General features: G+C 38.3%; 1 protein-coding gene across 1 annotated transcript in view; it reads left to right on the top strand.

Moving 5' to 3' along the window:
• Positions 1-5,662: 5,662 nt before the first annotated feature.
• PTPN20 (protein tyrosine phosphatase non-receptor type 20) overlaps positions 5,663-26,512 on the top strand; it is a 58,798-nt gene continuing 37,948 nt past the window's right edge. The window contains exons 1-3 of the mRNA XM_088842485.1: positions 5,663-5,671; positions 6,146-6,242; positions 20,519-20,715. Coding sequence (XP_088698611.1) covers positions 5,666-5,671; positions 6,146-6,242; positions 20,519-20,715 — 300 coding nt within the window. The 5' untranslated portion in view covers positions 5,663-5,665. The remainder of the gene's footprint in view (positions 5,672-6,145; positions 6,243-20,518; positions 20,716-26,512) is intronic.

Genomic DNA, 26,512 nt, shown 5'->3' with positions numbered 1-26,512 from the left:
TAAAATCACTGTTGAGTTAAACTTTTTAAAAAACACTGATGTTCTAGACTCACCCCAGAGATTATAAGTCAGTTGACTTGGGCCAAGTCTGGACATTTGGTATTGCTATTTAAAAAAAAAAAGTCTTCTTAGGTAATTAGCCTACAGCCAGGTTTGAGAATCACATAGCTTCAGGCATCATCTTATCAGGAGAGTAAAAAAGTTTGTATTTCTAAATTTACCTGATGCAGATGTTCAATTTAATAATCAAGTAAGAAAGAAAAATACAAATTGATGATTGCTGTTGTTCAGTTGCTACGTCGTGTCTGATTCTTTGCGGCCCAATGGACTGCGGCCCACTAAGTTTCCCTGTCCTTCACTATCTCTCGGAGTTTGCTAAAACTCACATCCGTTGAGTCGGAGATACCATCCCACCACCACATCCTCTGTCGCCCCTTTTCCTCCTGCCCTCAATCTTTCCCAGCATTAGGGTCTTTTCTAATGAGTTGACTCTTCACATCAGGTAGTCAAAGTATTGGAGCTTCAGCTTCAGCATCAATCCTTCCATAATTATTCAGGGTTGATTTCCTTTAGGATTGACAGGTTTGATCTCCTTGCAGTCCAAGGGACTCTCAAGAGTCTTCTCCAACACCACCGTTAAAAAGCATCAATTCTTCAGCGCTCAACCTTCTTTATGGTCTAACTTTCATATTGATATATGACTGCTGGAAAAACCATAGATTGACTATACAGACCTTTGTTGGCAAAGTGATTTTAACTGTTTTTTAATATGCTGCTTAGGTTTTTCATAGTTTTTCTTCCAAGGAGCAAGTGCCTTTAACTTCGTGGCTTCAACTTCGTGGCTTCAGTCACTGTCTGAAATAAGTTAATGATTGAATTAGCATTTATCACTGGGCAGTGAAGATTTCATCAAGTTTTCCCTGGAGAGGAGAATTAACATTTACTGAGAACTTTATCTGTCATCTTAATTTTAGACAGTAACTCCGGGAAGTGTTTATTATTTCCATTTTGTAGTTGAGAATTTTGGGGCAAAGGGAAATTAAGTGACTTGTACAAGATTTACACCCAGATACATGCAGCTCTGTAGTTTAGGTTCCATTTCCTCAATGGTTGTCAACTTGACTTGGTGTGGGGATCGGCATTTTGCAAAGCTCTCCAGATAATTCTGACATGCAGCTGAAATTAATGGTCTCTGCATGTAGCCTTCTGGTGATCTAAATTCATTTTCTTTTACGACAGTATGTTGTCCCTCTGTAGTGTATTGTGACTGGGTTCCTTGCCCCCACACATTCACTTATCTTAGTGTCCTTTCTTTCCTGCCTCTTAATAGATATGTTTTGAGTGCCCAGTTTGTGCCATTTTTCTTGGTGCTGAGATGACAAAAATGGTAACAAGACTGACCAAGTCACCAGCCTCATGGTCCTTATATTGATTGAGATACACAGTAAACATATAAGCAGATAAATTTTGACTTATTCCATACATACGTAAGCAAATTTTAAGGTAATGACAAGTGTTTCTAAGAAAAATAAACAGGGTAAGAAGTGATCCAAACAGCAATAATGAGCATTCCAGTTGCTTCACATTGTTGCCAAAACTACTTTGTATTGTTTTGTGTGTGTGTTTCATTTTAGCCATTCTAATAGGTATGTGGTGATATCTTAGTATTGTTTTCTTTTGCATTTTTCTGTTGGCCAATGGTGATGAACATCTTTTCATCTGTTTGTGTACCATTTGTATTTTTCCTTTGTAAAAAAAAAATTTTTTTTTTAAATTTTTACCCATTTGAAAAAGCATTGGGTTGATTTTCTTTTTGAGTTGTAAAACTTTTTATATGTTTGGGATAATGCTCCTTTTCTAAAATTGCCCTCTTTTCTTTCCAACCCCTTTACTAGAATTGCCTTTAACATCTGTATTTATATATTTAATTTTTTAAAATTAAATTCTTTTTTTTTTTTTTTGACCATGCCACACAACATGTATGACCTGGTTCCCTGACAAGGAATCAAACCCAGGTACCCTGCATTGGGAGCATGGAGTCCTAGCCGCTGGACCACCAGGGAAATCCCTAACATTTGTATTTGCATCAATAGTGTTTTTAAGGCAGTCTAAGTTCTTTCTGTACCTCAGAACTCTTCCATCTTCTACCCATTACCTAATTCCACAGTTTAAAGTAATTATTACATCAGTACAACATTCTGGTGCCAGAATATATATTAGTTTCCTAGGTTTTCCATAACAGAATACTACAAACTGGATGATTTAAAAAAAGAAAAATGCATTCTTTCACATTTGGAGGCAAAATTCTGAAATTAAGTTGTCAGTAAGCCTTGCTGGCTTTAAAGGCTCTATGAGAGAATCTTTCCTTATCTTCCTCTTTTCGTGATTGCCAGTAATCTTTGAGTTCCTTGGTTTGTAGACATATGACTCCAATTTTTGCCTCTATTATCGCATGGATTTCTTCCTCTGTATCTGTGTCCAAATTTCACTTGTCTTGTAAGAATATCAGTCATTGGGTTAGAAACTCATCCTCACTTGGTTATACCTGGAAATGCCCTATAAGTTCACATTCACGGATACTGGAGGTTAGGGCTTTAAAATAGCTCTTTAAAGGACACAGTCACATAGGAGAAATCTAGATGACCTTGGTTTTGGCAGTGAATTTTTAGACACAACACCAAAAGAAAGAAGAAAAAACTTACAAATTGGACTTTATTAAAATTAAAAACTTCTGTGAAAGATATTGTTAAGAAAATAAAGACAAGTTGTACACTAGGAGAAAATGTTTGCAAAACACATATCTGATAAAGACCTTATCACAGAGTTGGAATTATACAGCCAATCTGGAATCATACCTTTTCAGACTGACTTTTTTCCCAGAGCAACATTCACTTAAGATTCCTCCATATCTATTTCTGGCTAGATAGCTTATTTCTTTTTATCACTGAATAATATTTCATCGTGGATATACCATTGTTTATCAGTTCCACTGTTGAATTACATCTTGATTGCTTCCAGTTTTGGCTGATTATGAATAAACCAACTATAGTCATTTGAATGCATGTTTTTGTGTGGACATAGTTGCAGACCAATTGGGTAAATAACTAGAAGAACAATTGCTGGATCATATGGCAATACTATTTTAAGCTTTGTAAGGATCTGCTAAATAGTTTTCTAGAATGACTGTACCATTTTGTGTTCTCAGCAATGAATCCATATTTTTGCCAGCATTTAGTATTGTCATGTTTTTGAATTTTAACCATTCTGATAGTTAGCTCTGAACATCTTATTGTAGTTTTATTTTGCAATTCTCTAGTGACATATGCTGTTGAGCATCTTTTCATATGCTTGTTTGCCATTTATGCCTTTTTTTTTTTTTTGGCCATACCGAGTGTCATTTGGGGTCTTAGTTTCCTGACCGGGGATAGAACCCGTGCCCCCTGAAGTGGAAGCATGGAGTCTTAACCACTGGACTGCCAGGGAATTCCCTACCATCTGTACCTATTCTTGGGTGAAGTGTCAGTTTCGCTTTTTTTCCTATTTTAAAATTGGTTTGTTTTCTTATTGATTTTTGCAAAAATACTTGTTTATTTATCCCACACCTGGGCATATAACTGGAGAAAATTTTTAATTTGAAAAGATACATGCATATCAGTGTTCATAGCAGCATTATTTACAATAACCAAGACACAGAAGCACCTAAGTGTCCGTTGACAGATGAATGGATAAAGAAGATGTGGTATATATAAACAATGGAATGCTGTTCAGCCATAAGAAAGAATGAAATAATGCCATTTGCAGCAACATGGATGGACCTAAAGATTATCACATCAAGTCAGACAAAGACACATATATAATGTCACTTGTTAGTGAAAGCTAAAATATACGGATGAACTTCTTTATAAGACAGAAACAGACTCACAGACATAGACAGCAAATTTATGGTTACCAAAGGGGAAAGGGGGTGAGGCAGGGATAAATTAGGAGTTTAAGATTAACAGATACAAACTACTATATATAAAATGGGCTTTCCTGGTGGCTCAGATGGTAAAGAATCTGCCTGTAATGTGGGAGACCTGGGTTCATTCCCTGGGTTGGGAAGATCTCCTGGAGGAGGGCATGGCAACCTGCTCCAGTATTCTTGCCTGAAGACTCCCCATGGACAGAGGAGCTTGGTGGGCTACAGTCCATGAGGTTGCAAAGAGTTTGACATGACTGAGCAACTAAGCCCAGTGCACCATTTATAAAATAGATAAGCAACAAGCTTCTATGGTATAGCACAGAAAACTATACTCAAATCCTATAAGAAGCTGAAATGGAAAATACTGTGTGTGTGTGTGCGTGTGTGTGTGTGTCTGTGTGTGTATTTATATATAATTGAATCACTTTGGTGTATACCAGAAACTAACACAAAGTTGTAGATCAACTATACTTCAAAAAATTTTTAAAAGATTGTATCATTTAAAATATTTTCAGTCATATTTTTGGGAGGCAGAAGCTTGGGCATCATTCTTGGTGGGTTTTATTTAACAATAAGATGTTTGACTTTTCAGTGTTATTTCCAGAGGAGGCTGATCACTTATGTTCACCACCTCAGTATCAGTCACAAGGCCACTGCTGTCCTTTTATTATTTTTTGGCGTTATGGCATGTGAGATCTTAGTTCCCTGACCAGGAATCAAACCCACGTCCGCTGCTTTAGAAGTATAGAGTCCTAACCACTGAACTTCTAGGGAAGTCCTGATGTCCTTTTAAAAAGAAAAAGTCTACCCCCCCCTTCATAAAAGTAGAATTTTCAAAAAATTTAAAATGTAACTCATTAAAATTTGAAATGAAACTGTGTTAAGGATTTTATTCAATTTATTTATTAGTGAAGCAGCCGGGAAGGTGACAAAGGTGGTTCTGAGAACATTTTGAGGATCTAGGTTTTTATACGTATTTTGAACAAATGTTAGAGTAAGATTGCTAGGTCAGATTTTAAAAGCCTGGTTTATGTCCAACAGGGCAATAAATGATAATCTTTGGTATTATCTTTTTTATCCAGATGGAAATTATTTGTATCCCTACAGGATGAAAATTTATAGGTTAGCATGTATTCTTTCTAAGTCTAGGACTTTTAATCAACAGTAAATAATGAGTTGTATAATCTCTTTATATAATTAAATAATCCTTGGGAGGGCCTTTTAAACACCATTCTCATAAAACGTTGAAAGGATATGCCACCTATGATTTTGCCTTACTTCCATGTTTTACATAATCATTCTTAACATACTGTATCACAAAGTTTTAAAGGATATGTTTTAAAATAATAACTTTTAGGTTCAGTTATAGTAACCTTATTTCTGTGGTGGAATGGTAAAGAATATGCCTGCAGTGCAGAAGATAAGAGTTCAATCCCTGGGTCGGGGAGATTCCCTGGCATAGGAAATGCAACTCACTCTAGTATTCTACAGAGGAGCCTGGCAAGTTATGGTTCATGGGCTGGCAAAGAGTCAGACAAGACTTAACAACTAACACTTTCACTTTATTTCATTTGCAAGTAAGCTAATGATAAAAGTCTCCAGACCAAAACAAAACAAAACAAAAATCGCTCTAAATTTTAACTAATAGGAACAATATAACATCATCTTACAGGCCTACTATGGCAAAGATTAGAAGAGAAAAAAATGTTTATGCTATGTGAGGACTTTTTATAGGTTGAAAATGAACTCCTTGAAGACAGGCTCTGAACTTAATTTTTATCCTTCAATAATGAGTCCCCAGCACCTAATTCAGAATAAGTTTGGCATAAAAGAATTAATTCCCTGAATCAGTTCAGTTCAGTCATTCAGTTGTGTCCGACTCTTTGTAACCCCATGGAATGTAGCATGCCAGTCTTCCCTGTCCATCACCAACTCCTGGAGCTTACTCAAACTCATGTCCATTGATTGAGTCAGTGATGCCGTTTAACCATCTTGTCCTCTGTTGTCCCCTTCTTCTCCTCCTGGCCTTCAATTTGCTGAATAACAGTGACTAAATAAATGAGTAATAATGCCTTAAAACTGTGAGAACCTGAGTTGTCTAAAATTCCTTTACATTGTATCTTTGACCAGGTGAAAAACAATTGTGTGCCAGGCCCAGGATATTAATTAGACCATCTATCTAACTCTCAGAACACAAGGCTCAGTACCTGGAGAAACCTTTTACCCATCTCTTTTGGGAGTGACAACATGTCTTCACCGGAAAATGCTACAGCAGAGTCTGGTAGGTTCTTATGCACTGTACACTGTGGTGGGTGCGGGGAGCAGGAGAGTCAGAGCAGTGCTTCTCAGACTGTAAATATGTATGAACCATCTGTGAATTCGTTAACCTGCACATTCTGATTCACTGGGTCTGTGGTGGGGCCAAAGATTCTGCATCTCTTAACAAGCCACTGTGCTGAGAATAGCAAAGATTAGACTCCTGTGTTTTATTTTACTCTGATTAAATAATGTTTATTTCTGATTGCAGGTGTAATATGTATGCATTACAGAAATACCTATGTACTTTAGGAAGTATTTAAAAGCGCAAAAACACAAAGAAGAAGGATTTTGAATATAATACTAATGCAGTGTTTTAATTAGATGCTAACTGTCCCCAGCCGACCCATGTTGTCATTGTTGTGCGTGCTTCACACATGAGTAGCTTGCCATCAGTTTTCAACATTTCTTTTGTACCTTTTTTCATTTCTTCCTTGTTCAGCTTAGCCCTTGGTTGCTTGTCTACGCTGTCTCCCCGTTATCAGTGTGGGTGTTGCTCCCTCCAGCTAGAGGTTTAAACCAGAGCTCTACAAAGGGCGTTCCCTGCCAGGCTGCTGCTCTAGCCTTGCAGGTCTGACTCCAGAAGTGTTCTGGTCCTGTTTGCAATCTGAAAGGCCTGGAGGTCACTTTCTTTCTCATTGTGATATTACTTATCCATAACATGTATGTTGTTTCCAGTTTTTGTTCTCTTTGTTTATAAATACTATTATTGATTTATTAATAATATTTATATATTTTGTTCTTTCATTGAATTCTTTCTTTAGGATGTGTGCTAAGTCGCTTCAGTTGTGTCCAACTATTTGCAGTCCAATGGACTGTAGCCTATTAGGTTCCTTTGTTCATGGGATTCTCCAGGCAAAAATACTGGAATGGGTTGCCATGCCCTCCTGAAGGGGATCTTACTGACCCAGGGATCAGACCCGCATCTCTTATGTCTCCTGCATTGGCAGGTGGGTTCTTTACCACTGGTACCACCTGGGAAGCCCAATTTATTCTTTAGGATAAATTCTCCAGATGGGGCTCCTTGAGCTAATGGATCTGAATTTTGTATTACTTTTTAGTATTAGAAGAGTTTAAGTCACATTACCAGCAATATATTGGTTATACTGTAATCTCACCACATTTGGTATTATAATAGCGAAAAGAAGTGTGGTTAATTTACTTGTTTTGAAATGATGCCTTGAGCTTCCTTTAATTTACATTGCTGTGTTTACTGTCCAGGATTATTTATTTCCTTTTGTGTAACCTGATTTTTAAAAACAATCTGCTTGATACTTTTCCCATTTTAAGCTAACTGTGCACTAACCATTCTATCAATTACTTTCTGATTTTCTGTTCCAGAACCTGATGAAATTTAAATTTTAAAGGAATCTTTTAAACTATAATTTGACTCAGCTTCTTTCCTATTACATCCTACGCACTCCATGACTTTGTTTTAGTGTCTGGGCAAAGGACAAAAAACAGTATACAAAGAATATTTGTCATTAATTTTCTTAAGACACTTGCAAATTAATATGCAACTGACCCAACTGGGTGTGCTCTAAGAAATTAAAGTAAAATTAGCAGTTCTCATATTTTATTGGTGGAACTTTTCAGATTCTGAGTGTATTTTTATATATTCAAAAAGATCTACATTATGTTATAGTAATTTATAGTTTTATTCTTTATTGCCACTTAGTCAATTATCTCTTTTCTCAAGGAAAGAGAATGCTTTGTAAAATTGAAAAGTTAAACATATGGATGAATTTAAAATCCAAAATAAGAGAGAGACAAAGCAAGAGCAAACTACTTTATTATTTTTAAAAGTTTTATTGGAGTATAGTTGATTTACAACATTGTGTAGTTTCAGATGTACACCAAAGTGAATCAGTTATGCACATATCCACTCTTTTTTAGATTCTTTTCCCATGTAGGCCATTGCATAGTACTGAGTGGAGTTTCCCATGCATTAGAGTAGGTCTTTATTAGTGATCTATTTTATATATAGTAGTCTGTATGTGTCAGTCTCAATCTTCCAATTTACCTTTCCCCCCACTCATCTCCAGGTAACCATAAATTTGTTTTCTACATGCTCTATTTCCATTTTGTAGATAAGTTCACTTGTACCCTTTTTTCAGACTCCACATATAAGCAATATCATATGATATTTGTCTTTCTCTGTCTAACTTCACTCAATATGACAGTTTCTAGGTCCCTCCATGTTGCTACAAATGGCATTCTTTTGTCCTTTTTTATGGCTGGTAATAAATGGTAATAATATGTAATAGATATAATAAGATGTAATAAGTGGTAACAAAGATGGTAATACTCCATCTTATATATGTGCTACATCTTCTTTATCCGTTCCTCTTTTGATAGACATTTATTGTAGGTTGCTTCTATTGTGCTCCTTTTAAATCACAGAAATCTTTCATTCAGCTCCTTTCCTAGATTTTCATTTGTTTTGATTATGCTTTAAACATATTATTTTAAAAGACTTTGTTAATGCCAGCATCTAGAACTCCTGTATGTCTGTTTCTGTTATCTGTTATTTCTCTCATTTCAGTGTTGAGGATGAATTGAATGGATAGTAAGCGTGAAAATAGCAGGCTTGTTAAGAGGCAGTGGTAGTAATTAAGACAAATGGTGACAACTTGGACAATGGTAGTGGCATTAGAAGAGGAGAGCAATATTCAAGAGGTCAAAAGATAAGGCTGCTCCCATAGATGTTAAGGGAGCAAGAAGCTCTACCTCCTAGAGGAGGGAGTAGTATTAGTATATGTATATTATTTTGGATTACCTTATAAAGAAGATTTGTTTCTATTCCCCTACTTATTTATTTATTCATTTGCTTATACCAGTATGGACTCGTGCATATGTAATTTATAATTTATATTATAATCTAGTTATGTTATTTACTTTGTTCAAATTGTTCTAGTCTGGGCCTTTGGGAGCTCTTTCAGGTTGACTCCAGTGTCTCTATGACATAACCCATCCTTTTGTTTACTGAGCATTTAATGACTTGATTGCGTGATAAGATACTCCAGGCTTATCTTCAGTTCAGTTCAGTTCAGTTCAGTTCAGTCGCTCAGTCGTGTCCGACTCTTTGCGACCCCATGAATCACAACACGCCGGGCCTCCCTGTCCATCACCAACTCCCAGAGTTCACTCAAACTCATGTCCATCGAGTCGGTGATGCCATCCAGCCATCTCATTCTCTGTCGTCCCCGTTTCCACCCACCCCCAATCCCTCCTAGCATCAGACACTTTTCCATTGAGTCAACTCGTTGCATGAGGTGGCCAAAGTGTTGGAGCTTCAGCTTCATCATCAGTCCTTCCAATGAACACCCAGCATTGATCTCCTCCAGAATGGACTGGTTGGATCTCCTTGAAGTATAAGGGACTCTCAAGAGTCTTCTCCAGCACCACAGTTCAAAAGCATCAGTTCTTTGGTGATCAGCTTTCTTCACAGTCCAACTCTCACATCCATACATGACCACAGGAAAATCATAGCCTTGACTAGAAGGACCTTTGTTGGCAAATTAATGTCTCTGCTTTTTAATATGCTATCTAGGTTGGTCATAACTTTCCTTCCAAGGAGTAAGCGTCTTTTAACTTCATGGCTGCAATCAGCATCTGCAGTGATTTTGGAGCCCCCAAAAATAAAGTCTGACACTGTTTCCACTGTTTCCCCATCTATTTCCCATGAAGTGATGGGACCAGATGCCATGATCTTTGTTTTCTGAATGTTGAGCTTCAAGCCAACCTTTTCACTCTCCTCTTTCACTTTCATCAAGGGGCTCTTTAGTTCTTCTTCACTTTCTGCCATTAGGGTGGTGTCATGTGCATATCTGAAGTTATTGATATTTCTCCCGGCAATCTTGATTCCAGCTTGTGCTTCTTCCAGCCCAGCGTTCCTCATGATGTATTCTGCATACAAGTTAAATAAGCAGGGTGACAATATACAACCTTGACGTACTCCTTTTCCTATTTGGAACCAGTCTGTTGTTCCGTGTCCAGTTCTAACTGTTGCTTCCTGACCTGTATACAGGTTTCTCAAGAGGCCGGTCAGGTGGTCTGGTATTCCCATCTCTTTCAGAATGTTCCACAGTTTATTGTGATCCACACAGTCAAAGGCTTTGGCATAGTCAATGAAGCAGAAATAGATGTTTTTCTGGAACTCTCTTGCTTTCTCCATGATCCAGCGGATGTTGGCTATTTGATCTCTGGTGCCTCTGCCTTTTCTAAAACCTGCTTGAACATCTGGAAGTTCTTGGTTCACATATAGCTGAAGCCTAGCTTGGAGAATTTTGAGCATGACTTTACTAGTGTGTGAGATGAGTGCAATTGTGCGGTAGTTTGAGCATGCTTTGGCATTGCCTTTCCTTGGGATTGGAATGAAGACTGACCTTTTCCAGTCCTGTGGCCACTGCTGAGTTTTCCAAATTTACTGGCATATTGAGTGCAACACTTTCACAGCATCGTCTTTCAGGATTTGAAATAGCTCAATTGGAATTCCATCACCTCCACTAGCTTTGTTCGTAGTGATGCTCTCTAAGGCCCACTTGACTTCACATTCCAAGATGTCTGGCTCCAGGTGAGTGATCACGCCATCGTGATTATCTTCGTTGTGAAGATCTTTTTTGTACAGTTCTTCTGTGTATTCTTGCCACCTCTTCTTAATATCTTCTGCTTCTGTTAGGTCCATACCATTTCTGTCCTTTATCGAGCCCATCTTTGTATGAAATGTTCCCTTGATATCTCTAATTTTCTTGAAAAGATCTCTTGTTTTTCCTATTCTGTTGTTTTCCTCTATTTCTTTGCATTGATCGCTGAGGAAGGCTTTCTTATCTCTCCTTGCTATTCTTTGGAACTCTGCATTCAAATGCTTGTATCTTTCCTTTTCTCCTTTGCTTTTCATTTCTCTTCTTTTCACAGCTATTTGTAAGGCCTCCTCAGACAGCCATTTTGCTTTTTTGCATTTCCTTTCCATGGGGATGGTCTTGGTCCCTGTCTCCTGTACAATGTCACGAACCTCCGGCCAGAGTTCATCAGGCACTCTATTAGATCTAGTCCCTTAAATCTATTTCTTACTTCCATTGTATAATCATAAGGGATTTGATTTAGGTCATATCTAAATGGTCTGGTGGTTTTCCCTACTTTCTTCAATTTACGTCTGAATTTGGCAATAAGGAGTTCATGATCTGAGCCACAGTCAGCCCCTGGTCTTGTTTTTGCTGACTGTATAGAGCTTCTCCATCTTTGGCTGCAAAGCATATAATCAATCTGATTTCGGTGTTGACCATCTGGTGATGTCCATGTGTAGAATCTTCTCTCGTGTTGTTGGAAGAGGGTGTTTGCTATGCCAGTGCGTTCTCTTGGCAAAACTCTATTAGCCTTTGCCCTGCTTCATTCTGTGCTCCAAGGCCAAATCTGTCTGTTACTCCAGGTGTTTCTTGACTTCCTACTCTTGCATTCCAGTCCCCTATAATGAAATGGACATCATTTTTTGATGTTAGTTCTAAAAGGTCTTGTAGGTCTTCATAGAACCGTTCAACTTCGGCTTCTTCAGCATTACTGGTTGGGGCATAGACTTGGATTACTGTAATATTGAATGGTTTGCCTTGGAAACAAACAGAGATCATTCTGTCGTTTTTGAGATTGCATCCAAGTACTGCATTTCGGACTCTTTTGTTGACCATGATGGCTATTCCATTTCTTCTAAGGGATTCTTACAATATCTGAAAGTTGTTGTCACATGTATTTTGTCCTATTTTCTGGTTGTGAATAAGTTTTGCAGCACTAAATCCCTGAAGGGCAGAAGTAAAAGTCAGTGGTAGGTTATTGTAATTTTCATTTCTTTATTAACTGATGGTGAACAGTTTTTCATACATTTATTAGTCTTTAAGTATTCTTCTGTGAATTGCTTGTTAATAATTCTTCTAGACATTGTTTTCCATGTAACTGACCTCCGTAGCATTTGAAGCTCCTTCTTAGGTTTGAAGAGCTCACTGTTGTTTAAATCTTGATGTGAGGTAATAGTGACAGTGATATCCAATGTCAAGGGCTTTAGGAAGCTATGGTGCAATTTTGACATTCATTATCAGGAGTGTTAGACTTGTATCCCACAGCATTCAGAGGACCATATCTTATTTCTCAGTTGCCTTTTTTTTTTAAGTGGTTAAAGGAGTTTCCCAGAGGACATGAGGTAAATTTTCTCTATTCTCAAATCAGTAATAGTTGGTTGCTCTTCTTATTTAATTTTAAGAATTTTTTATATATCCTAGATAAATTCTGTCATCAGTTATATCATTTTCCCCTAGTAAATGGTTATTTTTTGATACTATCTTTTAAATGAATATTCAAATATCAGTTTTTTCTTATATAAACTGTGCTTTCTGATTGCAAAATCTGTCTCTACTCTGAAATAATAAAAATAGTCTCTTTTCTTTTGTATATTTTGATTTTTGATCTTATGCAGTGAGGAAGGTATATAATCTTTCTTCTATGGTAGGTAAACCAATTGTCCCAGCCCTTTTTATTTTATTTTTCTGGTTTGTGTATTGATATGTATTGTGCACCCTATACTTTATTTTTTTTTAATTTTAATTGGAGGTTAATTACTTTACAATATTATGGTGATTATGTCATACAGTCACATAAATCAGCCATGGGTGTACATGTGTTCCCCATCCTGACCCTCCCTCCTCCCTCCCGCCCCATCCCATCTCTCAGGATCATCCCAGTGCACCAGCCCTGAGCACCCTGCCGCATGCATGAATTTCTGTGTGTTAATTTTATATCCTGCAACTTTACTGTATTCATTAATTAGCTCTAGTAATTTTCTGGTGGAGTCTTTAGGGTTTTCTGTGTAGAGGATCATGTCATCTGCAAACAGTAAGAGTTTTACTTCTTCTTTTCCAATCTGGATTCCTTTTATTTCTTTTTCTGCTCTGATTGCTGTGGCCAAAACTTCCAAAACTATGTTAAATAGTAGTGGTGAGAGTGGGCATCCTTGTCTTGTTCCTGACTTTAGGGGAAATGCTTTCAATTTTTCACCATTGTGGTGAGAGTGGGCATCCTTGTCTTGTTCCTAACTTTAGGGGAAATGCTTTCAATTTTTCACTATTGAGGATAATTTTGCTGTGGGTTTATCATATGTGGCTTTTATTATGTTGAGGTATGTTACTTCTATGCCTGCTTTCTGGAGGGTTTTTATCATAAATGGATGTTGAATTTTGTCAAAGGCTTTCTCTGAATCAATTGAGATAATCATACGGTTTTTATCTTTTAATTTGTTAATGTGGTGTATCACATTGATTGATTTGCGAATATTGAAGAATTTTTGCATCCCTGAGATAAAGCCCACTTGGTCATGATGTATGATCTTTTTAATATGTTGTGGGATTCTGTTTGCTAGAATTTTGTTAAGGATTTTTGCATCTATGTTCATCAGTGATATTGGCCTGTAGTTCTCTATTTTTGTGGCATCTTTGTTTGGTTTTGGTATTAGGGTGATGGTGGCCTTATAGAATGAGTTAGGAAGTTTACCTTCCTCGGCAATTTTCTGGAAGAGTTTGAGTAGGATAGGTGTTAGTTCTTTAAATTTTTGGTAGAATTCAGCTGTGAAGCCATCTGGTCCTGGGCTTTTGTTTGTTGGAAGATTTCTGATTACGGTTTTGATTTCTGTGCTTGTGATGGGTCTGCTAAGATTTTCTATATCTTCCTGGTTCAGTTTTGGAAAGTTGTACTTTTCTAAGAATTTGTCCATTTCTTCCAAGTTGTCCATTTTATTAGCATAAGTTTCTGATAGTAGTCTCTTATGATCCTTTGTATTTCTGTGTTGTCCCCATTTATTTTAGTACTTTCTACACTCTAATCTGCACTGCCATTGTTATTAAATGGCAGATGCTCTTACATGCTTAAAACTGTTTTTGAATCTCAGTTCCTTTATATTGACCTGCTTTTCCATCCTTACACAAATTCACACTGTTTTGATGACTTTAGTTTATAGTAAATATTGCTATCTTATAGGGCAGATACACCCACTCTGTTCTCCTTTCCCAGAATTATTTTTCCTATTCTTAGATTTGTGTTTCCTAGTTTGTTTACACACACACACACACACACACATGCATACACGCAAATACCCCCACACATCCTACTTGAATGTTTATCAGATTTGTATTGAATCTGTGGTTTAATTTAGAGGATACTTAGCATTATTATGATAGGAGTTTTCATTTGTAGGAAATGTAGGTTATTTATTCTATTTTTGTAACTTTCAACAAAATTTTGCAATTTTCACTGTATATTTTTGGTTTGGTCTATTTCTAGTTCAGTTCAGTTCAGTTCAGTCGCTCAGTCGTGTCCGACTCTCCGCGACCCCATGAATCACAGCACGCCAGGCCTCCCTGTCCATCACCAACTCCCGGAGTACACTCAAACTCATGTCCACAGAGTCGGTGATGCCATCCAGCCATCTCATTCTCCGTCGTCCCCTTCTCCTCCCGCCCCCAACCTTTCCCAGCATCAGAGTCTTTTCCAGTGAGTCAGCTCGTCTCATGAGGTGGCCAAAGTATTGGAGTTTCAGCTTTAGCATCAGTCCCTCCAATGAACATCCAGGATTGATCTCCTTTAGAATGGACTGGTTGGATCTCCTTGCAGTATAAGGGACTCTCAAGAGTCTTCTCCAACACCACAGTTCAAAAGCATCAATTCTTCGGCGATCAGCTTTCTTCACAGTCCAACTCTCACATCCATACATGACCACGGGAAAAACCATTGCCTTGACTAGACGGACCTTGGTCGGCAAAGTAATGTCTCTGCTTTTTAATATACTATCAAGGTTGGTCATAACTTTCCTTCCAAGGAGCAAGCGTCTTTTAATTTCATGGCTGCAATCAGCATCTGCAGTGATTTTGGAGCCCAAAAAAACAAAGTCTGACACTGTTTCCACTGTTTTTCCATCTATTTCCCATGAAGTGATGGGACCAGATGCCATGATCTTTGTTTTCTGAATGTTGAGCTTCAAGCCAACCTTTTCACTCTCCTCTTTCACTTTCATCAAGAGGCTTTTGAGTTCCTCTTCACTTTCTGCCATAAGGGTAGTGTCATCTGCATATCTGAGGTTATTGATATTTCTCCCAGCAATCTTGATTCCAGCTTGTGCTTCTTCCAGCCCAGCGTTCCTCATGATGTACTCTGCATATAAGTTAAATAAGCAAGGTGACAATATACAACCTTGACGTACACCTTTTCCTATTTGGAACCAGTCTGTTGTTCCATGACTGGTTCTAACTGTTGCTTCCTGACCTGCATACAGGTTTCTCAAGAGGCAGGTCAGGTGGTCTGGGATTCCCATCTCTTTCAGAATGTTCCACAGTTTATTGTGATCCACACAGTCAAAGGCTTTGGCATAGTCAATGAAGCAGAAATAGATGTTTTTCTGAAACTCTCTTGCTTTCTCCATGATTACCTTGTATTTTTATTGCTATTGTGAATGACATATTTTCCTATGTTGTAGTATCTGGTTGTTGGCCTATGAATGGTCCTAATTTATTGATCTCATGTCAACTCTTCCATCAGACTTTCTTATTATTACTAATATTTGACCTTGGAGTCTCTTTAATTTTCTATGTAGACAATTACAATATTTGCAGATAACAATTTACTTGCTTTTTCCCCAGTCATTATGTCTTTAATGTTAAATAAGCAATAGGCTTAATCAGTTCTAATGAGGTGGATGAAATTGGAGCCTATTATACAGAGTGAAGTAAGCTAGAAAGAAAAAAACCAATACAGTATACTAATGCATATATATGGAATTTAGAAAGATGGTAACCTTAACCCATCTGGTCCCATCACTTCATGGGAAATAGATGGTGAAACAGTGGAAAGTGTCAGACTTTATTTTTTTGGGCCCCAAAATCACTGCAGATGTTGATTGCAGCCAGGAAATTAAAAGACGCTTACTCCTTGGAAGCAGAGAAGGCAATGGCAAGCCACTCCAGTACTCTTGCCTAGAAAATCCCATGGACGGAGGAGCCTGGTGGGCTGCAGTCCAAGGGGTTGCTAAGGGTCAGACACGACTGAGTGACTTCACTTTCACACATTGGAGAAGGAAATGGCAACCCACTCCAGTGTTCTTGCCTGGAGAATCCCAGGGACGGGGGAGCCTGGTGGGCTTATGTCTGTGGGGTCACACAGAGTCGGACACGACTGAAGTGACTTAGCAGCAGCACTCCTTGGAAGGAAAGTTATGACCAACCTAGATAGCATATTAAAAAGCAGAGACATTACTTTGCCAACAAAGGTCCGTCTAGTCAAGGCTATGGTTTTTCCAGTGGTCATGTATGGATGTGAGAGTTGGACTGTGAAGAAAGCTGATCGCCGAAGAATTGATGCTTTTGAACTGTGGTGCTGGAAAAGACTCTTGAGAGTCCCTTGGACTGCAAGGAGATGCAACCAGTCCATCCTAAAGGAGGTCAATCCTGGGTGTTCGTTGGAAGGACTGATGCTAAAGCTGAAACTCCAGTACTTTGGCCACCTCATGCGACGAGTTGACTCACTGGAAAAGAATCTGATGCTAGGAGGGATTGGGGGTGGGTGGAAACGGGGACGACAGAGAATGAGATGGCTGGATGGCATCACCGACTCGATGGACATGAGTTTGAGTGAACTCCGGGAGTTGGTGATGGACAGGGAGGCCTGGTGTGCTGTGATTCATGGGGTTGCAAAGAGTCGGACACGACTGAGCGACTGAACTGAACTGAACCTTAACCCTGTATATGAGACAGCAAAAGAGACACAGGTGTATAGAACAGTCTTTGGGACTCTGTGGGAGAGAGTGAGGGTGGGATGATTTGGGAGAATGGCATTGAAACATGTATATTATCATATGTGAAACGAATCACCAGTCCAGGTTCGATGCATGATACAGGATGCTTGGGGCTGGTGCACGGGGATGACCCGGAGGGAGGATATGGCGAGGAGGGAGGTGGGAGGGGTGTTCAAGAATGGGAACACATGTACACCCAGGGTGGATTCATGTCAATGTATGGCAAAACCAACCAATATAATATTGTAAAGTAATTAGCCTCCAATAAAAAAAAAAATAAAAAAATAAAACAATGAGAATGTGTCTAAAGATTTGCCATTAAGGATAATGTTGGTTCAGTATTTTGATTAGATAGACTTGTCTGTAAATTAAAGAAGCTTTCTTCTGCTTCTACCTTGAAATGCTACTGAATTTTTCACATGATATTTTTATGTTCAGATGATAATAGGATTTCTGTCCTTTCTTTTGTTAACATTTGTTAATATGCCAATTTGTATTGACAGATTTTTGTGAAACTGAGCACACTTTGAATTCTTGAGATAAATCTTCATCTATGCATTTTTTCCACTGCATCATTTAGTGATATTTTATTTAGGACTTTTGCACCTATGTTCATTTTTGAATTTGGCTTATAATTTTTCTTACTTGTATTTTACATGCACTGTTTTCATGTCAGGATTTGCTAACCTTTTAATATAAATGAAATATCACTACTTAAAATTTTTTGTTAAAAAAGTTTGCATAAGAAAGAGATTTTTGTTCATTGGAAATTTGATAAAATATCATCTGGGGATCTGTTTGGGTCCAGATTCCTTTTTCCTACAGGGTGTGAGACTTTTTATTATTGGTTTAACCTTCTAAATAGTTATACTATTCAGACTTTCTGTATGTTCTTGAGTAGATTTTGATAATTCATAATTTTATAAAAGTTTCCATTATTTCAAGTTTGTCTAATTGAATTTTCTTATTTGTTCTTAAAGTGATAGTTGGATTTGTGGTTGTGCCTTTTTTTTTTTTTTCATTTTTGCTATTATAAGGTGTGGTGAAACAAGTGTGTATATTTTTAAGTCTTTGATTTCTGAGAAATAACCTTTGATTTTGTTGATTATTCTGTTCAATTCAGTTCAGTTCAGCTCAGTCGTGTCGACTCTTTGTGACCCCATGAATCGCAGCACACCAGGCCTCCCTGTCCCACACCAACTCCAGGAGTTTACCCAAACTCTTGTCCATCAAGTCAGATGCCATCCAGCCCTCTCATTCTCTGTTGTCTCCTTCTTCTCCTGCCCCCAATCCTTCTCAGCATCAGGGTCTTTTCCAATGAGTCAACTCTTCGCATGAGGTGGCCAAAGTATTGGAGTTTCAGCTTTAGCATCAGTCCTTCCAATGAACACCCAGGATTGATCTCCTTTAGGATGGGCTGTTTGGATCTCCTTGCAGTCCACAGGACTCTCAAGAGTCTTCTCCAACACCACAGTTCGAAAGTATCAGTTCTTCAGCGCTCAGCTTTCTTCACAGTCCAACTCTCACATCCCATACATGACCACTGGAAAAACCATAGCCTTGACTAGATGGACCTTTGTTAGCAAAGTAATGTCTGCTTTTTAATATGCTATCTAGATTGGTCATAACTTTCCTTCCAAGCAGTAAGCATCTTTTAATTTCATGGCTGCAATCAGCATCTGCAGTGATTTTAGAGACCAAAAAAATAAAGTCTGACACTGTTTCCACTGTTTCCCCATCTATTTCCCATGAAGTGATGGGACCGGATGCCATGATCTTAGTTTTCTGAATGTTGAGCTTTAAGCCAACTTTTACTCTCCTCTTTCACTTTCATCAAGAGGCTTTTGAGTTCCTCTTCACTTTCTGCCAAAAGGGTGGTGTCATCTGCGTATCTGAGGTTATTGATATTTCTCCCGGCAATCTTGATTCCAGCTTGTGCTTCCTCCAGCCCAGCGTTTCTCATGATGTACTCTGCATATAAGTTAAATAAGCAGGTTGACAATATACAGCCTTGACATACTCCTTTTCCCATTTGGAACCAGTCTGTTGTTCCATGTCCAGTTCTAACTGTTGCTTCCTGACCTGCATATAGGTTTCTCAAGATTATTCTGTTATGTTAGCTTATTTTCTATTTGTTATTTTTCTTTATGATATCTTTCTCTTTTGTGAGATTTCCTCGGTTATTCTTGGCCTTTGTGATTGAATACAAAACACATTTTTGTCATTTCTTCTGTCTTTTAAAAACTGTTTTTTGAACTATACATTTCCCCTTTAAACAGTTCCTTAGCTACTTCACATTAGTTTTAATATGTTGTCTTTCATTGATATTTCTTAATATATACTTAGAAAATTAATTCATGTTATAGTTCATAATTTCTATTTGATTTCCTTTTTTGACACATTCAGAAATGCATTTTTTCATTTCTTTTTTTAAAATTTTTATTTAATAAATGGTACAAAACACAATGCCAAAAAAATTAACAGTTAAAACTTCATCAAATGAAAAAATACTATAGAATACACAGTTGTAAAAAGCTACATTAAGTTATTTTACAACTGCCTCAGGCTGCAAAAAGAAAAAAAAAACCCAGTGCCATACCTAAGTTATCCCTCTCTCAAAATAATGCCATTTATGTTATAAACCATGAGCACCCCATCAAAAGATGGGAACTGCTTTTGTTAATTCATATATATATATATATGACTGTACAGTACTTGTTTACTATGCTTTACTTTTGATTGTTGATTTTTTAATATGCCATGTTATAAATTTCTAAATCATAATGTTTAAAGTTACCATAATATAAGAAACAGTACTCTGAGTGCTCAGTTCTAAGATCAGAGAAAAATAATTCCCTTGGTTTCTATGAAAGATTCTGTGGAGTGAAATTAACAGAGTAATTACCAAAAATCTTAAAGCCAACAGTGAGTTTCCTAGGGATGATTCATATGACATTCCTCAATAAAGTCTAAAACAACTTTCTATGTACACTAACATATTTCTGATTTACTATTAACAATACAAAATGTAAAAATGAGACTTAAATAACACACTATTCTTTATCCAAGAAATAGTCTCTGAAACACAGAAGAATTGAATTCTGTAGATCCCAATGCATAGGTTCTGTAGGTGGTATATATTTAGAATTTTCTGGAAGAGTATTTTACTGAGTAATATGGAAGCAGGAACAAAGGGACTGCTCAAAAATCCACTTTCTGAGGAAAATCCTAGAGGTAGGATCATGTTTGCTAAGTTACTTTTTCAAAGCAAGGAGAAAAGTCATTAATATAGGAGATTAGGATGAGGTGACTAAAATGGAAATGTAGATGAAAATTCCCCTCATGTAACTTGACTTTTCTCATTGAGTTTCATCCTCTTTAACCCTTTACATTTAATCAGTTCTTTCCTCTTCTTTGTTCAGGAGAAGATCAGAAAGGAAAGGACTCTGATGTGAAAAAACTGAATGTATCTTTGCCTGTATCACCTGATGATGACCTTCCCTTATCAAGTCATGATGACCTGCATTCATCAAGTTATGAAGACCTGCATTATTCATCAGGTCATGACGACCTGCATTCATCAAGTCAGGAAACAACACCTAGACTAATGAATTATAAGGTAAACCTGGAAGAAGAGGGATCTCTGCTAATTGGCTATGTTGTTATTGTTCAGTTACCCAATCATGTCAGACTCTCATGGACTGCAGCACACCAGGCCTTCCTGTCCCTCGCCATCTCCTGAAGTTTGCCTAAGTTCATGTCATTGCATCAGTGATGCCATCCAGCCATCTCATCCTTTGATAACCTCCTCTCCTGAGCTAGATCTTTCCCAGCATCAGGGACTTTTCCAATGAGTCAGCTGTTCCCATGAGATGATCAAAATACTGGGGTTTCAGCCTTAGCATCAGTCCTTCCAATGAGTATTCAGGGTTGATTTGATCTCCTTGCTGTTCAAGGGACCCTCAGGAGTCTTCTCCAGCACCACAGTTTGAAGGCATCAGTTCTTCAGTGCTCCACCTTATTTACAGTCCAGCTCTCACAACCATACGTGACTACTGGAAAATCCATAGCTTTGACTAGACAGACCTTTGTTGGCAAAGTAATGTCTCTGTTTTTTAATATCCTGTCTAGGTTGGTCATAGTTTTTCTTCCAAGGAGCAAGTGTCTTTTAATTTCATGGCTGCAGTCATCATCTGCAGTGATTATGGAGCCCAAGAAAATAAAATCTATTACTGTATTCATTGCTTCCCCTGTTTGTCATGAAGTGATGGAACCAGATGCTATGATCTTAGTTTTTTGAATGTTGAGTTTTAAGCCAGCTTTTTCACTCTCCTCTTTCACTTTCGTCAAGAGGCTCTTTAGTAGTTCCTCTTTGCTTTCTGCCATAAGGGTAGGGTCATCTGCATATCTGAGGTTTTTTATATTTCTCCCAGAAATCCTGATTCCAGCTTGTGCTTTATCCAGCCCAGCATTTCTCATGATGTACTCTGCATTTAAGTTAAATAAGCAGGGTGACAGTATACAGCCTTGATGTACTCCTCTCCCAATTTGGAACCAGTCCATTGTTCCATGTCTGGTTCTAACTGTTGCTTCTTGACCTGCATACAGATTACTCAGGAAGCAAGTAAGGTGGTCTGGTATCCCCATATCTTTAAAAATTTTCCAGTTTGTCATGATACACACAGTCAAAGAATTTGGCATAGTCAATAAAACGGAAGTAGATGGTTTTCTAGAGTTCTCTTGCTTTTCTGTGATCCAATGGATGTTGGCAATTTGATCTCTGGTTCCTCTGCGTTTTCTAAATCCAGCTTAAACATTTGGAAGTTCTCAGTTCACGTAGTGTTGAAGCCTGCCTTGGAGAATTTTGACCATTACTCTGCTAGCGTGTGACATGAGTGCAATTGTATGGTAGTTTGAGCATTCTTTGGCATTGCCTTTCTTAGGGATTGGAATGAAAACTGACCTTTTCCAGTCCTGTGGCCACTGCTGAGTTTTCCAAATTTGCTGGCATATTGAGTGCAGTACTTTCACAGCATCATCTTTTAGGATTTTAAACAGTTCACATGGAATTCCGTCACCTCCATTAGCTTTGTTCACAGTCATGTTTCCTGAGGCCCACCTGACTTCGCACTCCAGGATGTCTGGCTCTAGGTGAGTGATTGCACCATCGTGATTATCTGGGTCCTGAAGATCTTTTTTGTACAGTTCTTCTGTGTATTCTTGCCACCTTTTCTTAATATCTTCTGCTTCTGTTAGGTCCATACCGTTTCTGTCCTTTATGAAAAGGGAAGTACATTTTCATCTTGTGGTTGCCTTGCATTTTTTTCTTATCTAATCTATTGGGGCTTTGGGACTGCAATCATTTACTGTCCTCATAGTCACTTCCAGTAGGTTCCAGAATTAATAGAGATAAAAATCAGTACCAGGAGCAGTAACTGTCTCCCCTACTTTCCCAATCTGATTGCCACTGCCCCCCAGGGCTGACAGCTGTGCTCCTGCTTTGAAAAAAATCATTATAGTTTGATGGTTCTCTCATGTAGAAGTCTATCTATCCCTCTGTGACATGTAAGATGGCCACATCAAAACAACCATCACATTTGTGGCTGGCAGTCTTTCTTAGTATAATTTGGGTTCTCAGTTCCGCTGTTGCTACTTTTCACTGATCTGAATGATTTTCTACTTGGAGAAATATTTGGAAGTGAGAAATTTCATAGAATGTCTTGAGTAGATCCTTTACATAACCATACTTGACTGCCTTCTAGAACTGAGTATATCTTATTTTTTAAATTTTTTAAAAATTATCTATTTAAAGAAAACATATATGATTTTTTTTTTTGAGGAACAGAGTATATTTTATGGTTTGGATTTTTCCTCTGTATTTTATGACCTGACTCTTCTAGGATGAGTTATGATACTCTTTAAAGTTTCCTTTTAGTGAAGAATATCTTAGAATATTTCTGGGTGTTTTTAGAATATGTTGTGAAAATCAGCTAGTTTTATTAGAATTTGCCTTGCTTACATTTCATGAATTAATTTGGTATTATAGTCACTTGATAGCCTTTCACTTATGATGCTGTCCATAGGAACTGTCTAGACTGCATAGAGTTGTGAGTTGATTATTAGATTTCAGTTCAGTTCAGTTCAGTTTAGTCGCTCGGTCGTGTCTGACTCTCCGCGACCCCATGAATCACAGCATGCCAGGCCTCCCTGTCCATCACCAACTCCCGGAGTTCACTCAAACTCATGTCCATCGAGTCGGTGATGCCATCCAGTCATCTCATTCTCTGTCGTCCCCTTCTCCTCCCGCCCCCAACCTTTCCCAGCATCAGAATCTTTTCCAGTGAGTCAACTCATCACATGAGGTGGCCAAAGTATTGCAGTTTCAGCCCCAGCATCAGTCCTTCCAATGAACACCCAGGATTGATCTCCTTTAGGATGGACTGGTTGGATCTCCCTGCAGTACAAGGGACTCGCAAGAGTCTTCTCCAACACCACAGTTCAAAAGCATCAATTCTTCGGCGATCAGCTTTCTTCACAGTCCAACTCTCACATCCATATATGACCATGGGAAAAACCATAGCCTTGACTAGACGGACCTTGGTTGGCAAAGTAGTGTCTCTGCTTTTTAATATACTATCAAGGTTGGTCATAACTTTCCTTCCAAGGAGTAAGCGTCTTTTAATTTCATGGCTGCAGTCAGCATCTGCAGTGATTTTGGAGCCCCAAAAAATAAAGTCTGACACTGTTTCCACTGTTTTTCCATCTATTTCCCATGAAGTGATGGGACCAGATGCCATGATCTTTGTTTTCTGAATGTTGAGCTTAAAGCCAACCTTTTCACTCTCCTCTTTCACTTTCATCAAGAGGCTTTTGAATTCCTCTTCACTTTCTGCCATAAGGGTGGTGTCATCTGCATATCTGAGGTTATTGATATTTCTTCCGGCAATCTTGATTCCAGCTTGTGCTTCTTCCAGCCCAGCGTTCCTCATGATGTACTCTGCATATAAGTTAAATAAGCAAGGTGACAATAGTAGATAGATAAATAAATTTTTATTCCAACACTCATTTTAAAGGTGAGAAAACTAAATCCCAGGGAGCTGAAATGATTTGTCTTGATCATACAGCTCTTCAAGTCACAGAAAAAAGACTAGAAACCAGGCTTCAATCTCTTAGCATGACTGTTTTCCAGTTTCACTCATAAATCTTTGGCATATGTAGTGCAGAACAGTTAACTTAGGCTCCTTGGGAAAATGTATCCAGTCTTTTGTTTGGTATTAATTTGACAAAAAGAGCACTGTCCAAAAAGACCTGGCATCTTGATAATTTAAAATATTTCTCTTTGTGCTTCTTGGCATTGTTAACTAAATCATATTTCATTTCATCAAAGACATGTTAGAGTCCTGAGTGAACCTTATTTGAATTACAGCTATCTGGAACAGTTTGCTTCTTTGATAAATATAATCTAGTTTATTCTGAAGCATGGCTTGAAGTATATCTCAGGTTTAAATTATGCTAGGACTTCTCACTAAGGTGATGTCACTTTTTCTTAGCAAATTAGTTATATACAAGTGGTTTTCTAGCATGTCTTTTTGGAGATAGGAGGGATCTTGTCAAAGTGTAAGCATGGCCCCATTTCTTTTTTGCGTTTCTTTTTCCTGGGGATGGTCTTGATCCCTGTCTTGTGTATAATGTCACATACCTGTGTTCATAGTTCATCATGCACTCTGTCTATCAGATCTAGTCCCTTAAATCTGTTTCTCACTTCTGCTGTATAATCATTAGGGATTTGATTTAGGTCATGCCTGAATGGTCTAGTGGTTTTCCCTACTTTCTTCAATTTAAGTCTGAATTTGGCAATAAGGAGTTCATGATCTGAGCCACAGTCAGCTCCAGGTCTTGTTTTTGCTAACTGTATACAGCTTCTCCATCTTTGGCTGCAAAGAATATAATCAGTCTGATTTCGGTGTTGACCATCTGGTGATGTCCACGTGTAGAGTCTTCTCTTATGTTGTTGGAAGAGGGTGTTTACTATGACCAGTGAGTTCTCTCAGCAAAACTCTATTAGCCTAAAGAATAGCAAGGAGAGATAAGAAAGCCTTCCTCAGTGATCATTGCAAAGAAATAGAGGAAAACAATAGAATGGGAAAGACTGGAGGTCTCTTCAGGAAATTTAGAGATACCAAGGGAACATTTCATGCAAAGATGGGCTCAATAAAGGATAGAAATGGTATGGACCTAACAGAAGCAGAAGATATTAAGAAGAGGTGGCAAGAATACACAGAAAACTGTACAAAAAAGATCTTCAAGGCCCAGATTATCACAATGGTTGATCACTCACCTAGAGCCAGACATCCTGGAATGTGAAGTCAAGTGGGCTGTAGGAAGCATCACTGTGAACAAAGCTAATGGATGTAATGGAATTCCAGTTGAGCTATTTCAAATCCTAAAAGATGATGCTGTGAAAGTGCTGAACTCAGTATGCCAGCACATTTGGAGCAGGTAGCAGTGGCCACAGGACTGGAAAAGGTCTGTTTTCATTCCAATCCCTAAGAAAGGCAATGCCAAAGAATGCTCACACTACCACACAATTGCACTCATCTCACATGCTAGCATGCTGCTGCTGCTGCTAAGTCGCTTCAGTTGAGTCCGACTCTGTGTGACCCCATAGACTGCAGCCAACCAGGCTCCCCTGTCCCTGGGATTCTCCAGGCAAGAACACTGCAGTGGGTTGCCATTTCCTTCTCCAATGCGTGAAAGTGAAAAATGAAAGTGAGGTCATTCAGTCGTGTCCAACTGAGTGACCCCATGGACTGCAGCCTACAGGCTCCTCCATCCATGGGATTTTCTAGGCAAGAGTACTGGAGTGGCTTGCATTGCCTTCTCCCACATGCTAGCATAGTTATGCTCAAAATTCTCCAAGCCAGGTTTCAACAATATGTGAACCGTGAACTTCCAGGTGTTCAAGATGGTTTTAGAAAAGGCAGAGGAACCAGTGATCAAATTGCCAACATCCGCTGGATCATCAGAAAAGCAAGAGAATTCTAGAAAACCATCTACTTCTGATTTATTGACTATTCAAAAGCCTTTGACTGTGTGGAACACAATAAACTGTGGAAAATTCTTAGAGATGGAAATAGCAGACCACCTGAACTTCCTCCTGAGAAATCTGTATGCAGGTCAGGAAACAACAGCATGGAACAGCAGACTGGTTCCAAATAGGAAAAGGAGTACTTCAAGGCTGTACATTGTCACCCTGCTTATTTAACTTATATGCAGAGTATATCATGAGAAACGCTGGGCTGGAAGAAGCACAAGCTGGAATCAAAATTGCTGGGAGAAATATCGATAACCTCAGATATGCAGATGACACCACCCTTATGCCAGATAGTGAAGAACTAAAGAGCCTCTTGATGAAA

Source organism: Moschus berezovskii, chromosome 12, assembly GCF_049115385.1.
Source record: "Moschus berezovskii isolate FMDL1 chromosome 12, NW_MosBer_1.0, whole genome shotgun sequence".
NCBI lineage: Eukaryota > Metazoa > Chordata > Mammalia > Artiodactyla > Moschidae > Moschus > Moschus berezovskii.
Note: the sequence above shows the minus strand (reverse complement) of the source record. Positions and strands in the feature narration are given on the sequence as shown.